Raw genomic sequence first — 12,364 nt, 5'->3', positions numbered from 1 at the left:
GCAGGCCCCCGGTCTGGGCCCCCGGGGCTGCCCGGCCAGCCCTGCGCGGGCTTCCCTTCCTCTGGGTTAGAGCCTCCCTCTGGATTTTATTTATGTGTTTATTTTTAATCTCTGGCGGGGAAAAACCGATTTCCTGCTTCTGGCAGATGTCCCTAGGGAAGGGAGCTTGCTCTGTGATGCCCGGTGGCCGGCGCGCTCCGCCCGGCAGGCTCGGGCCCGGCCATCCCAGCTCGGGTGTGCCTGGCGCGGTACCGAGACGGGCTGTCGAGTTGGTGATCGGTCGTGGCGCTTTCGGTTACACTGCCGGAGTAAACGGTGATCTGCAGCCTAGAAGTAATCCGAGTGAATGGAAGTGCTCAGAGTCTGCTAACTCGAGGAAGAGCTGCTTGAAAAGCATCTGAGTCAATTGGTGTATTATTGTAGATGTAGGAGAATCACGATTTGCTTCAAGTTTAAAACCACAATCCAGTGTAACTTTTCTGGCAATTAATCATTTGACATTAAGTGAATCATTTTTATGGGCTGATCTTAAAGGGTTACAAAATTGGCAGTGAAGTTGCTGCCTTCCAAAGACAAATGGGAAGCCACCAGTACTTTAATTTTTTCTGGATCGTTGTATGCTTTTTAGTTCAAAACATGTGCAGGCTTAGATTTGACTTTTAGCGTTAACTCTGTTCGAAACCAGATCTCTCTGCTCACTGGAAAACTTATGACTCTGCAGATACCCTCTTCTTTTCTATGCTTATTCTAAGACTGAGACTTTTCTGATCTTACGTCCTTTGCCTGAGATGTCCTCTAAAGCAACTTGAATTGTTGCTTAGGAACAGTGTGTAGGAAGTCTTAAGCTGTATGGCCTAAAAGTAACACCTGACTTAAGCTATCTTGGGTATTGTGTTTCTCAGGCTGGGGGAGAAGCTATTAGGAAATAGATATTCAAGGGTATTGGTAAACTCATGCAAAACAATGACATGTTTGGGGTTTTTTTGTACTGTCAACCTACTTGGTAAAATGATAAAACTCATGACACTTTTTTCTTCTGTTTCCAGTCCATACTGTACTTACACCATACTAGCTGAATCTCTGTATGTTTAGAACAGATAATAATTAAAAAAAAATCCACAACAACAAATCTTTATCCTTAACTGAGACTTTTAATATATAAAGTACATGTCCAAATTCAACTTCACTTGACCTTTTCTCAGTGTTCTTTGTATCTGTGTGCTCACTTTGTCTTTTAACTAATTTTAATTTTAACAGTCAAATTTCTTGAAGTAATCAAGCCCTTCTGTGTTATCTTGCCTGAAATCCAAAAGCCAGAACGGAAGGTAAGTTAATAAAATTTTCTTCACGGAGTATTTGTGTAATATAAAATGTTTACAGCTTAGTTTGCATTTGTGGGATGTGTGGATTTTTTCCTGTTGGGAGAATGGCAGCTTTAGGCAGGATTGGTTTGAGTGGGGTGCTGTCTGGTACATGGGGATGTACAAGGGTGTGTTTGCTGGTGAATGCAGTTGTGCCGATGCAGTTGTGCCGTGGCAGTGAGTGGTGAGGTGTTGAAAGCAGTACGTACTGGGGTAGTTTAAAACAGCAACTTGAAAATCTTTGCTTCTTAAGTTCTAATCTAAGATTATTTGCTAAGGGAAGCTTCTCTGTGTTGTTGGTTTTTTTTCTCACCAGAAGCTCTTTCTTACAAACATGTAAAACTCATTTCTGTGGAAGTACTAGAATTACCTTCCGTTGGCATAAACATCTTTATTTCGATTAAACTTTCAATAGATCTTTGTAATTTTCCTTGGCCTTATATAATATAAAAGGGATGAACAACAAGTTATTTTCTTTAGGATGTCCTGTAATTTGACCTTTCACAAGAAAATCACATGTGCTTTAGCAACTATGAAAGCTTGCCTGATTGACTAGATCTTGTTACCTTGACAGCTTTATCACCTTTGGTCGTTGGTTTTTGGTTTTGTTTTTTTCCTTTAGATTCAGTTTAAAGAAAAGGTACTATGGACAGCCATCACACTCTTCATCTTTTTAGTATGCTGCCAGGTATGTTTCTTCCTCTTGTTTGTAAGGAAGAGCTGAAATGTGTAAAGGACGTTTTGAAGTCTAATTTAATCCTGTTTTCCTCTGTTGGTTGGAAACACAGATTCCCTTGTTTGGGATCATGTCGTCAGACTCAGCAGATCCTTTCTACTGGATGAGAGTGATTTTGGCATCAAATAGAGGTATGGTCAGTCTTTCAGGAGGACGTTTATTTAGCTTGAATTGAAATGGTTTTGGATTCGTTCTTACCTTGCATTCTATTTTAATGTAGATAAAAACTGAATTAGAGAGGGAAAAGTCATTTTGTATATTATGTAAAATCATAAACCAGTGTGGCTTTGGGAAAGGCACAACTTTGTGGACAAAATGAGTTTATGGCTGGCTGTGTGCAATCTAGTATGTACAAAATAAGGACCATTTTGGAGGGAAAAGGATTAGGGAAGAGACAGTTTTTAATTACCTGTATGGCTGCTGTTGCAATCTTCTGTACATATTTCAAGCTTTTTGGTTTGCGTTTCAGACTGGTTTTCTGGGTGACATCTTTAAGTTTGTCTCAGAGAAGATTGAAATTCATGATAGTTTGTATAAATTTTGGTTTCTTATAGAGGCTTTCTAATATAGGTATGACTTAAAAATGGTGACAGTTTCCTGAGTTCACTTTATCATTTGGGCTGTCTGTCAGTTTATATCCTAATGAGATGTGCGTATATGCATGCAAGTAACTTGGTGCAGTCTTGAAAAAAGTTTGGGTTTTCCTGTTTAAAATTACAAATAATAAAGTGACTGACTGTCAAAGGCAGAAAGCACATTCCTACCTTGTTTTATGCAAATTTGTTCCTGACAGCAAGAGTGTCTTCCAGCAAACATATTCTTTAAGGCACTGAGGAGTACTGTGTTCCTTATCAGACTGCTTCTGTTATCATTGAAACCTTTTACATTTACAGAGTCTTGGAGTTTTATATCTTCTCTATGATGATGTAAAGGGTGGAAAAAGCAAGCTTTGAACTTCAAAAGTGCCTGGGTATGCTACACCCCATTACTTCCTTTCATTGTTGTGTCTGGCAGGTACGTTGATGGAGCTGGGCATTTCACCTATTGTCACTTCTGGGCTCATCATGCAGCTCTTGGCAGGTGCCAAGATAATTGAAGTTGGTGACACCCCAAAGGACAGAGCTCTCTTCAATGGAGCACAGAAACGTGAGTAACAGCTGGTATTAAAGACTGATGTTTTAAAGTATCTAACCCTAACAATAGAAGGTGTAAACTTACCATGTGGTGAATGCTGGAGTCAGATATATGGGTTTATCTCATGCTACGTGTTCATGTTGTGCTACAGATTTTTTGGGTTTCATCAGTCTCTGAGGGGCTGTGCTCTGACTGGGTAGCTGTTAAGCTTCAGGAAAGTTTGAAAAGGAAAAGTGTCTGTGCAGCTGACATTGCTGCTCTAATCTCACTGGATAAACTGGGCAGTGCATAGACTGTGGGGACCCAGCCTCTGAATGGTGTTGGTCAGTGTTAACCTAAAAAAGTTAATATTGATTCATATTATTCGTTGTAGTTGTTTTTACTTTGCAGTTTCAAGCATGGTTCTTTCTCAGCAATTAGAGACCTCTGTGCTTAGTTGATAAATGACTTCCAGAAAAATTTGAGTATTCTTTAGCTCTTTGATGCTGTACCACACATCTGATCTGTTTACTGGAAAAAATAACCATAAATTGCTAAGGTAATATCTTAGCACCCTCAGAGTTTTCAGTATCTAAAGTAATCTTCAGTAACCAAAGCCACTTGCTTCTAAGTATATTTGTTTCTGAACTATCTGTATATTTCAGACAACAGACCTAACACCCTTGAATTTAAATGTCCTGTGACGTTTGTATTCCTCCCCAACTTTCTCTGAAAATAAGGGATTTGTATTTCTCCAATTGTCCACTGACATAAATCTCCAGAATAAATACATACTTTTTTTCTTTTCATTGTACAGTGTTTGGAATGATCATTACCATCGGACAGTCCATCGTCTATGTAATGACTGGAATGTATGGAGACCCATCTGAGATGGGTGCTGGTATCTGCTTGCTCATCACAATTCAGGTAATTTCTCATCCTCTCTACTTACTCTCCCTCTGAAAGGGTCAAAAAAATCAGCCTTATGGAACTGCTTGCCCCACATGAAGAGAAAAAAGATCAAAGTGTGCCTGCTTCCTCAGACGTAAATATATAGTCTTTCCTTATCTCTTAGTGCAAGTCGTTATTTTAACAGAAATTAAAAGGAGATGGGGTTAAGTCTGTGTTTCTTCTCTTACTCTAGCTTTTTGTTGCTGGATTGATAGTTCTGCTCTTGGATGAGCTCCTACAGAAAGGATATGGTCTTGGTTCCGGCATCTCTCTCTTCATTGCTACCAATATCTGTGAGACTATTGTGTGGAAAGCATTCAGCCCCACCACAGTGAACACAGGACGAGGTAATGTGGTGTAGTCCATTTTCTGTACAAAAATTACATACAAAAAGGCAAAATCTTTTTTTTGGCAGTATGTTAACTTCAGTGCCAAATGCTGTTACTAGCATCTCAGCCATGTAGTTGCCATGTACTGAATTTGCTAATGCAGCAAGTGCTCCTATGCAAGGTGCAAGTGCAAAGACATTTCTTTTTAGTTTTGTAGTATCTCAAAAAATATTTCCTGAATATGAATTCCCTACAGTGCCTCCATAAAAACTCGATGATGGTAGACTGCCATTGTATTATGGTTGCTGCCCAGCTTACTGACAAATACCATCTGTTTCTTTCTGCTCCTTGTATTTCTTACTCTTTGTCCCAAAGACTTTATTCTCCAAACCTGACAGGAGGTGATCTTGTTTGGTGCTGTGTAATAGAAAACATAAGTCAGGTTATCACGTCTGCTGTCACGCAAACAAAACTCATGTCTCACTATGAATAAAACTAGAAAGGATGCTGCTTCCCTCATTCTTAAATTTTTTTTTCAGAAGAGGAAAGGGGGAAAGAACTTGGTGAATGTCAATGTTTCTAGAGACCATTAAAGTTAGTCCATTTGATTGTTGGGTTATGATTTAGTTTTGGGGCCACTATAGGGGGATTTAAAATAAAAAATCTTCAAAATAACAGAGATGATATGCAAGACGACAGTAGTAGAAGTCTTGAGAGCATGCTCAAGATACAAAAGACTTGGAGAAATCCCATTTTGAATCCTGTAGTTCAGAAGTATGCCTAATGGGACAAAGCACTGAAGTTTGGAGATAATCACAGCACACCTAACTTGTTTTTTCTTTTCCTTTCCCAGGCATGGAATTTGAGGGAGCCATCATTGCACTGTTCCATCTCCTGGCCACTCGTACAGACAAAGTCAGAGCTCTTCGTGAGGCCTTTTACCGTCAGAATCTCCCCAACCTCATGAATCTGATTGCCACCATCTTTGTCTTTGCTATTGTAATTTATTTCCAGGTCAGTTGGAATACAGAGGATTATAAAATTGTTTGTATGGAAGTCGATCTGTAATCTGCTTCCTTCTACAGAAAGTTATATTTTCACTTTCTAGTGCCTTCAGAAGAGTCAGTTTTTGTACCTGCAACATCTGGATGTTCGTTTAACACTAGCTTTGCTTAATCAGTTTCCACACTTACTGTAACTGCCCAAAAGACTTGAGACCTACTTTGATCTCTGAAAAAAACCCAGATGTAGTACTGCCTAACTCAAATGCTCTTGCTTTTTGCTGGAAGATATTTTGAAGTCTTTAAGCCTGTGTGTCTCTTACTGTGTTGTTGCAGCAAACTGAGGAAGAATATAGAAGGGTTTAATGTTTCTTTCCCTGGATGCTCTTGTTCGGTCTTCTTGAAACTTCCAGTTTCTTGTGATTCTCTCTTTTGTGCTTTCTGAAATGTGTGTGTTTAGACAGCCCTGCAGGCTTCCAGGCCCTTTGCAGAAGTGTTTGCATGATTAGCCCTCTGGATAGAGTGTGTGTACTTACACAGAATGACTGCAGGTTTTTTTTCTATTGCTGTCAAGGCCTTGCACTTGCAATTTATGACCTGTGATATGGGTTCACTTCCAGATATAATGGAGGAATTTCTTTTGAAAACTTTTCAGGGCTTCAGAGTGGATCTTCCTATCAAATCTGCTCGCTACCGTGGCCAGTACAACACCTACCCTATCAAGCTGTTCTATACTTCCAACATTCCCATTATTCTTCAGTCTGCCCTGGTGTCAAACTTGTACGTCATCTCCCAGATGCTTTCTGCTCGTTTCAGTGGCAACTTACTGGTTAGCCTGCTGGGCACCTGGTCTGTGAGTATTTCTTCTAATCTTGCATAGAGCCGTATAAGAGCACCATTAAAGTGCATGATTGAAGACATGGTCTCTCTGAATATTCAGGCACTCTTCTACAGGAGGTCATGCACGTTGAAACTCCTAAATTAGTAATCTGTTTAAATTAATGGTAGAGTAGGAGACCTGCTGTGATGAGTGTAGATGTTAGGTCTCCATTTACCTTTTACCTTGGGCTGTTCTTTGTCCTAGGTATTTTTGCTGTTCCTTACTGTATTCCATGTCCACTTTAGAAACTCCTTGTGATAGGAAAGGGGAATCTTTGTGTGCTGCTGTAGTGGTAAAGATACAGAGTGACTTGAAGGTGATGCAAACCCAGGCTTAGCTGAAGGGCTAAGGAATAGTGAGAACGTTTTGGTGACTGCTTGCTTCCTCCTTCTAGGACACATCATCTGGAGGCCCTGCTCGTGCTTATCCCGTTGGTGGACTTTGTTATTATCTGTCACCTCCAGAGTCCTTTTCTTCAGTGTTAGAAGACCCTGTACATGCAGTAGTTTATATTGTATTTATGTTGGGCTCCTGTGCTTTCTTCTCCAAGACATGGATTGAAGTCTCTGGCTCCTCTGCCAAAGATGTAAGTTTAAAATGATAAATCCTGTAAGCTTACATGATGAAAACAGATGGGCTGTTGTAAGAGTAAGACTGACTTTCTTCTGAAATAGCTGTTACGCTGGTAAACTTGTTGGTTATATTTACCATTTGTATAAACAGTGACTATGTCTTTTTTGTAAGTGAGGAGGATGAGAGCAGAATGGGGCTAATTTTTTCCCTGTTTACTGCTTTTTCAGAAGCAACAATAAACACAACTCAGTTGCTTTCATTTGCGTTAGGAAATTTTTGAACCTTGCCGTGTAACATCTGATCAGTGTGAGGGCAGGAAAGGTAGAAACTCTTCCAGTGCCAAATGTCAGATGCACCATGTGCAAGGTAGCTGTCACTTAAGAACTTGCAGATAAAACTTGAATACTCATGCCTGGCATAGACACTTCTTTTTGGGGAAAATTAACCAGAGGTTGTTATTTTTAACTTGAGAGCGTGATGACAGAGAATATAGTGCAGTGCATTAATGTAGCTGAGCCTAGCTTCTCGAAATTTGCATTTGCTACAGGATATTTGATATTCAGCAACTGTATCACTCTGCAATTGGAATTGGAAAACAAGATGGAAAATAGTTGTCATTGTGGGGTGTTTGTATTGTGTGGTTTTGGGTAGGAAATCAAGTTTGGCAGCCATATGGAATGGTTTCATCCATTCTTTAACAAATATGTAATAGCTGCACAGTTACTGTAGCAGTGTGAGCGCTCTCTTGTTTTGGACTTGCATCTGGCTGGCTGTCGTCAGGCGTGCAGGGAGGCATTCCCAGCCATGTATAGCCAGATTTTTATTTCACTATAAACCAACGTACAGCTTTTAGGACTTTAATATCCTTTCCTGATACTGAATAAAGTCCATGTAAACAAGGCCAGAAGCAGAAATTGATATTCGCTATATAGTGGAAGACTGGTGGCTTAATCATCTGGAATTGTTTTCTTAGTATATTAGATTCAGTGACAAGCACCTTCAGAAGTTCCCCTGCTGGACTTTGAAGTTCGCCTCAGTTGTTAGTCAAATGCTTGCAGGGCTCTATTGTAACGCTGTACAATTGCAGAAATCCAATTTAAAAATAATGTTCTAGGAAGGGATTTTTTCTAAGTCATACAGCTTCTAATCTGGCCCACACATAAGTGCTTAGCTCAGCTGAGTGTGGGGAACTGGAGTGGATGCTTCATAGGATGGGATGGTTTTGCTAACATCTACTAAACCCTAACCAGGAGAAGGGTAGGTGGCAAAACTACCTTGAATTACGTGTGTGAGAGCCCACCAACTTCCAGATTTTCCTTTTTGCGGTAGGACTAGAGTTATCCAAAAAGCTTCATGTAATAGACAGTGTGGAAAAGTGCCTGTGACTACAATCTATTTGAAGTTAAAATACTGGATATTTGAAACTCAAATGAATAATGTAAAAAACAATACCAAAAAACCCAAACACACCCCTGTTTACTGAAATGGCTTCTGTTTTCCCCTAGTACTAAGTTGGGTGGCCGTGGCAAACGACCCTAAACTTACTTGCTCCATTCCTTGATTCAATACAGGTTGCCAAACAGTTGAAAGAACAACAAATGGTAATGCGAGGCCACAGAGAAACTTCAATGGTACATGAACTAAACAGGTGAGCTGCGCCTTTCACGGGCTAGTTACGCAAAGCGTGACATGGAAACACGTGGCAAATTTTGTTTCGACTTCCATTTTCTGGAACACAGATACTCTTTTGGCTTCAATGTTAAATGTGTGAGGCAGAATTTTGTCTCATTAATGGAAGACTTGTACAGTGCAGCGTATTCTTGCCTTAAAATTAGAGAGTGTGCCTTAAATTCTGGGGCTTGTGTGTTCCTGTTAGATTTTTCATTTTTATACTTTTTATAGGGTAGCTAAAAATTACTATTTGAGCGTACTTTCTACTTCAAACTGATGCAGAAGTTTGTTTTTTTTTACTGTAACTTTTAATGTGAAATGTCTTGAGTACTGTTTTCATGTAGACAAGACAAGTAGTTAGTTAAATCTACTAGGTGCAGAGGTAGGCAGGGCTTGGTGTCTAGTCTTGTTTTCTAATTGCAGCGTGTAGGACCTATGCACCCTTCATGTTACAGACATGTTATAACTTTAGATTTCAGTTATCTCCAAATGACTGTAAGAGCTAGTAACCATAAGGTTAATCTTTGTGCTTAATTGCATGGTAGACTGTAATACTTTCTCTTCTTAGCTTAGCATTTTTTTCACCTTAGTGAGGTTGAGTTTATTTCCTTGCCTTGTATTCTGGTACTATTGCATGTTCCTTATCTTGGATTGTAGACCCACGAGAGGAGAGAGCATTCTGCCATTGACTTTTTTCCCATTCATGTAATTTCATTCTTGTTTTTTTTGACCACCTGGTTGGATTATCTCGGTAGTGTTCTTTCTATTTTCGGTGGGATTGGTTTTCTAGAAACAAACTTGTCTCTGATTTAGCTGTTTTGCCATAGATCCCCTATACCATTAACCCCGGTGTATTTGTTAATATCTTGAGCAAACTAATAGCACCTTTTCTGTGCTCATTTTGTGTTTTACAGGTACATCCCTACAGCTGCTGCATTTGGTGGTCTCTGTATTGGTGCCCTCTCTGTGTTGGCAGACTTCCTTGGGGCAATTGGGTCTGGAACTGGAATTTTGCTTGCTGTCACTATCATTTATCAGTACTTTGAAATTTTTGTAAAGGAACAGAGTGAAGTTGGCAGTATGGGAGCTCTTCTTTTCTAAACCTAGCTTCTCATGGACCTGGGAAAGAGGGGAGGAACACTCTCAAATAGCCAGTCAGGTGAAAAGAAGTAACATAAACTTGATGTCATTCTATAGGATCACATATTTTAATAATGTTTCCAAAGCGCATTCCCTTATGTTGAAACTTTTCTAGCATACTGTTTGCATTTTATAAATTGATGAGGAAAAATGTGCAAAAAATTTTTTTAAATAAAATTGTTTTTTAATTACATGTTAGGAGAATCAGCTTTCTGAATTGGGTTTAGTTCAATGACTCTTGAAAATTTTTTTAAGGCCCTTTCAAATTTAGTATACCTGAAGCCTTTACAGGTTTTAATAAATGTTCGCTAAATGAGTGTTTGGAAGGGATTTTTTTTTTCCATTTATCTTGTTTTGCAGTTCCTTTGCAGTAGTGGTGAGAAAAGTCTCTCCCTCTAATGCTCAAGTTCCATAATTACGGTTGTAAGCACAAAAAGTGTTTAATACATTCAGTTTTGTGTTGTTTTTTTTTTTTTTCCAGTATGGCAGATCTGGAAGGCAGTTGTTTCTTTTTACTATATGATATCTCTAATTCCAAATGTTTTTGTCTTGTAATTACTACGCTAGACCTTGTCAGGTGTTGAATATTGGCTTGAGACTGTTGTCGAGTTTCTGTATAAGGAAGGAATATGTTCTTTCCCACCACCCCTCCTCCATAAGCAGAAAACTCAGGTCAGTCGAGATTCTGCCAGAGTCTGTGCCTAAGAGTTGCAACTTTGAAACTTGGTCATCTGGCAGCTTTATAAATCTTTCTAATTAGTTTTCATTGCCGTTAGGGGTAGTGCTTCTAGTTCTGATGCTAGCTGAAAGAAATTGATGTTATAGCTGTTTCGATGCAAATCGCTTGTGCTCTTTGCTAAAGTTTCTCTCACTGATAATAAATTCTGGTCTCATAGCAATCAGGATGTTATCTGACTACTCATATCTAGTGAACTTTGAGTCTCATTATCTCACAAGGGAGTGTGAAAAGAATGTATGTTAATTGTCTATTTCTATAGATCTAGATACGAGACCCTTGTCAGATAACTCCAAGTTGCTTGTGTAGGAGGCTTTTCCATCCTCTGTTCTCAGTGACTTGAATGATGCATAGAAAAGTACTTTTTCAGAAGGTATTCGGACTCCTTTATTTGAAGATTACACTTTCAAATGGGAGAAGTTACAGTAAAAGGATTTAATGGACCGGAGTAGTACTTAATTTTCCATCTTAATTTCGATTGTCAGTACTAATAAGGTGCCTAGGACCAAATGCAGATATTTGTGTACGAGTCTTGTCAATACACTTTTCCTCAATCAGTATTGGACGACGTGGAAACCAGAATGAGGAGCTGTCATGTTGGGATGTTCCTCTACACAGCATCAACATGCCTCCTGTGCATTTCTGCATGTTGGCTGACGGTATATCAATTCCTGTTTCTGCTTGGAGTGATGGGACTCCGTTACGTACCCAAGGAGCACAGATGACCCCCAGAAACCCTGGTTAATGCACTGAGCTCAAATACCAAATCCGTGAGAAACCTGCAAATTTGGGATGAGACATACCTATCAATAAAAGTGGAACTCCTGGGGTGAGGATCACAAGTGTAAAAGGAACAAAAGTATGAGGATAAAGTGCTCACTGCCAACCATTCACTTATTACTTCACACCATGTTCAATAATTTTTCTGTCTTTGATTAAGTACTGGTATGCCACAGCACAATTTTGATGTGAAATAAGGGATGGTTAAAAAGTGACTTTAAAAGGAGAGGGAAGGAGCGTGGTGTGGTGGTTCTGCTTTGGGGATTTTTTCTGTGGTGTTTTTCCAGGAAGCCCAATATGAATTTTGGTTTGAAATAAAAGGACTCCACTTTTGGGCACGCGGCTCTGGCTGGGCTGGAGCTGTACATGTATTTTTGGTCATATCTGTTTGAACTGGTTGCAGTTTAGACTGTTAGCTCTCCAGTGTCTAAGCAGCACTTGTTCTACGCATCTGTATTTTTGTTGTCTAGTGGTGAAACCTTTGTCTGTTATCAAGCAGCTATGTCCTCGAAGCAGGACCTGCTGGTCATACACGGTGGATGTTCACAAAAAGAAATAATGCCTCGACAGTCTGCTTTATAATGAAATAAAGTACATCTTTGGAGCTAGTGCCTGGCTTTCAATGCTTTGAATGCTGCTACAATTCTAATGCGTTACCTGCCTAGGAGACTGTGTAAGTGATCCTTCTCAAAACAGCTGCTCAGGGTGTCAGGGTACAATAAAGACAAGTTGTATTTGCTCCAAGGTCTTCTCTCAGCAGTAGGTTGCCAAAAGAACAGACCCTTAACCATTCCTCTGGGCTTTCCTGTTCTAGAAGAGTTGCAATTCAGAAGGTGCTGCCCAAGTCAGTAGTGGGGGAGTGAGGTAATGGTGCGTCAGTTCACCAAAAAGTGTATTTCCGTGTGAAATGCAGTGCCAGTTTTTTGTAGCGTGATAGTAGGCACAGGCTATTATTTGAAACAGCAAAACACAAAGCTGCTGATACTCCCCATACTGTTTTTGCCCTCTTGAGTTTTTAAACTTCAGTCGGAGTAAGAAAAAAATGTTCCTTCTTCCTGAAACAGAAATATACTAATATTGGAAGCAAATTTAT

The 12,364-nt window shown here is 39.6% G+C and overlaps 1 protein-coding gene across 1 annotated transcript; it reads left to right on the top strand.

The window, feature by feature from the left end:
* Positions 1 to 1,250: 1,250 nt before the first annotated feature.
* Positions 1,251 to 11,875, top strand: SEC61A1 (Sec61 translocon alpha 1 subunit; the record flags this gene model as incomplete). Its single annotated transcript, XM_026857630.1, has 11 exons — positions 1,251 to 1,325; positions 1,984 to 2,049; positions 2,150 to 2,228; positions 3,112 to 3,243; positions 4,028 to 4,137; positions 4,355 to 4,508; positions 5,344 to 5,504; positions 6,147 to 6,344; positions 6,766 to 6,957; positions 8,516 to 8,592; positions 9,530 to 11,875. Coding segments are annotated over 11 exons (1,431 nt in total), but the record flags the coding sequence as incomplete, so codon positions are not given.
* Positions 11,876 to 12,364: the final 489 nt, after the last annotated feature.

This window comes from Athene cunicularia, assembly GCF_003259725.1.
Source record: "Athene cunicularia isolate RWA chromosome 12 unlocalized genomic scaffold, athCun1 chr12_part1, whole genome shotgun sequence".
NCBI lineage: Eukaryota > Metazoa > Chordata > Aves > Strigiformes > Strigidae > Athene > Athene cunicularia.
Note: the sequence above shows the minus strand (reverse complement) of the source record. Positions and strands in the feature narration are given on the sequence as shown.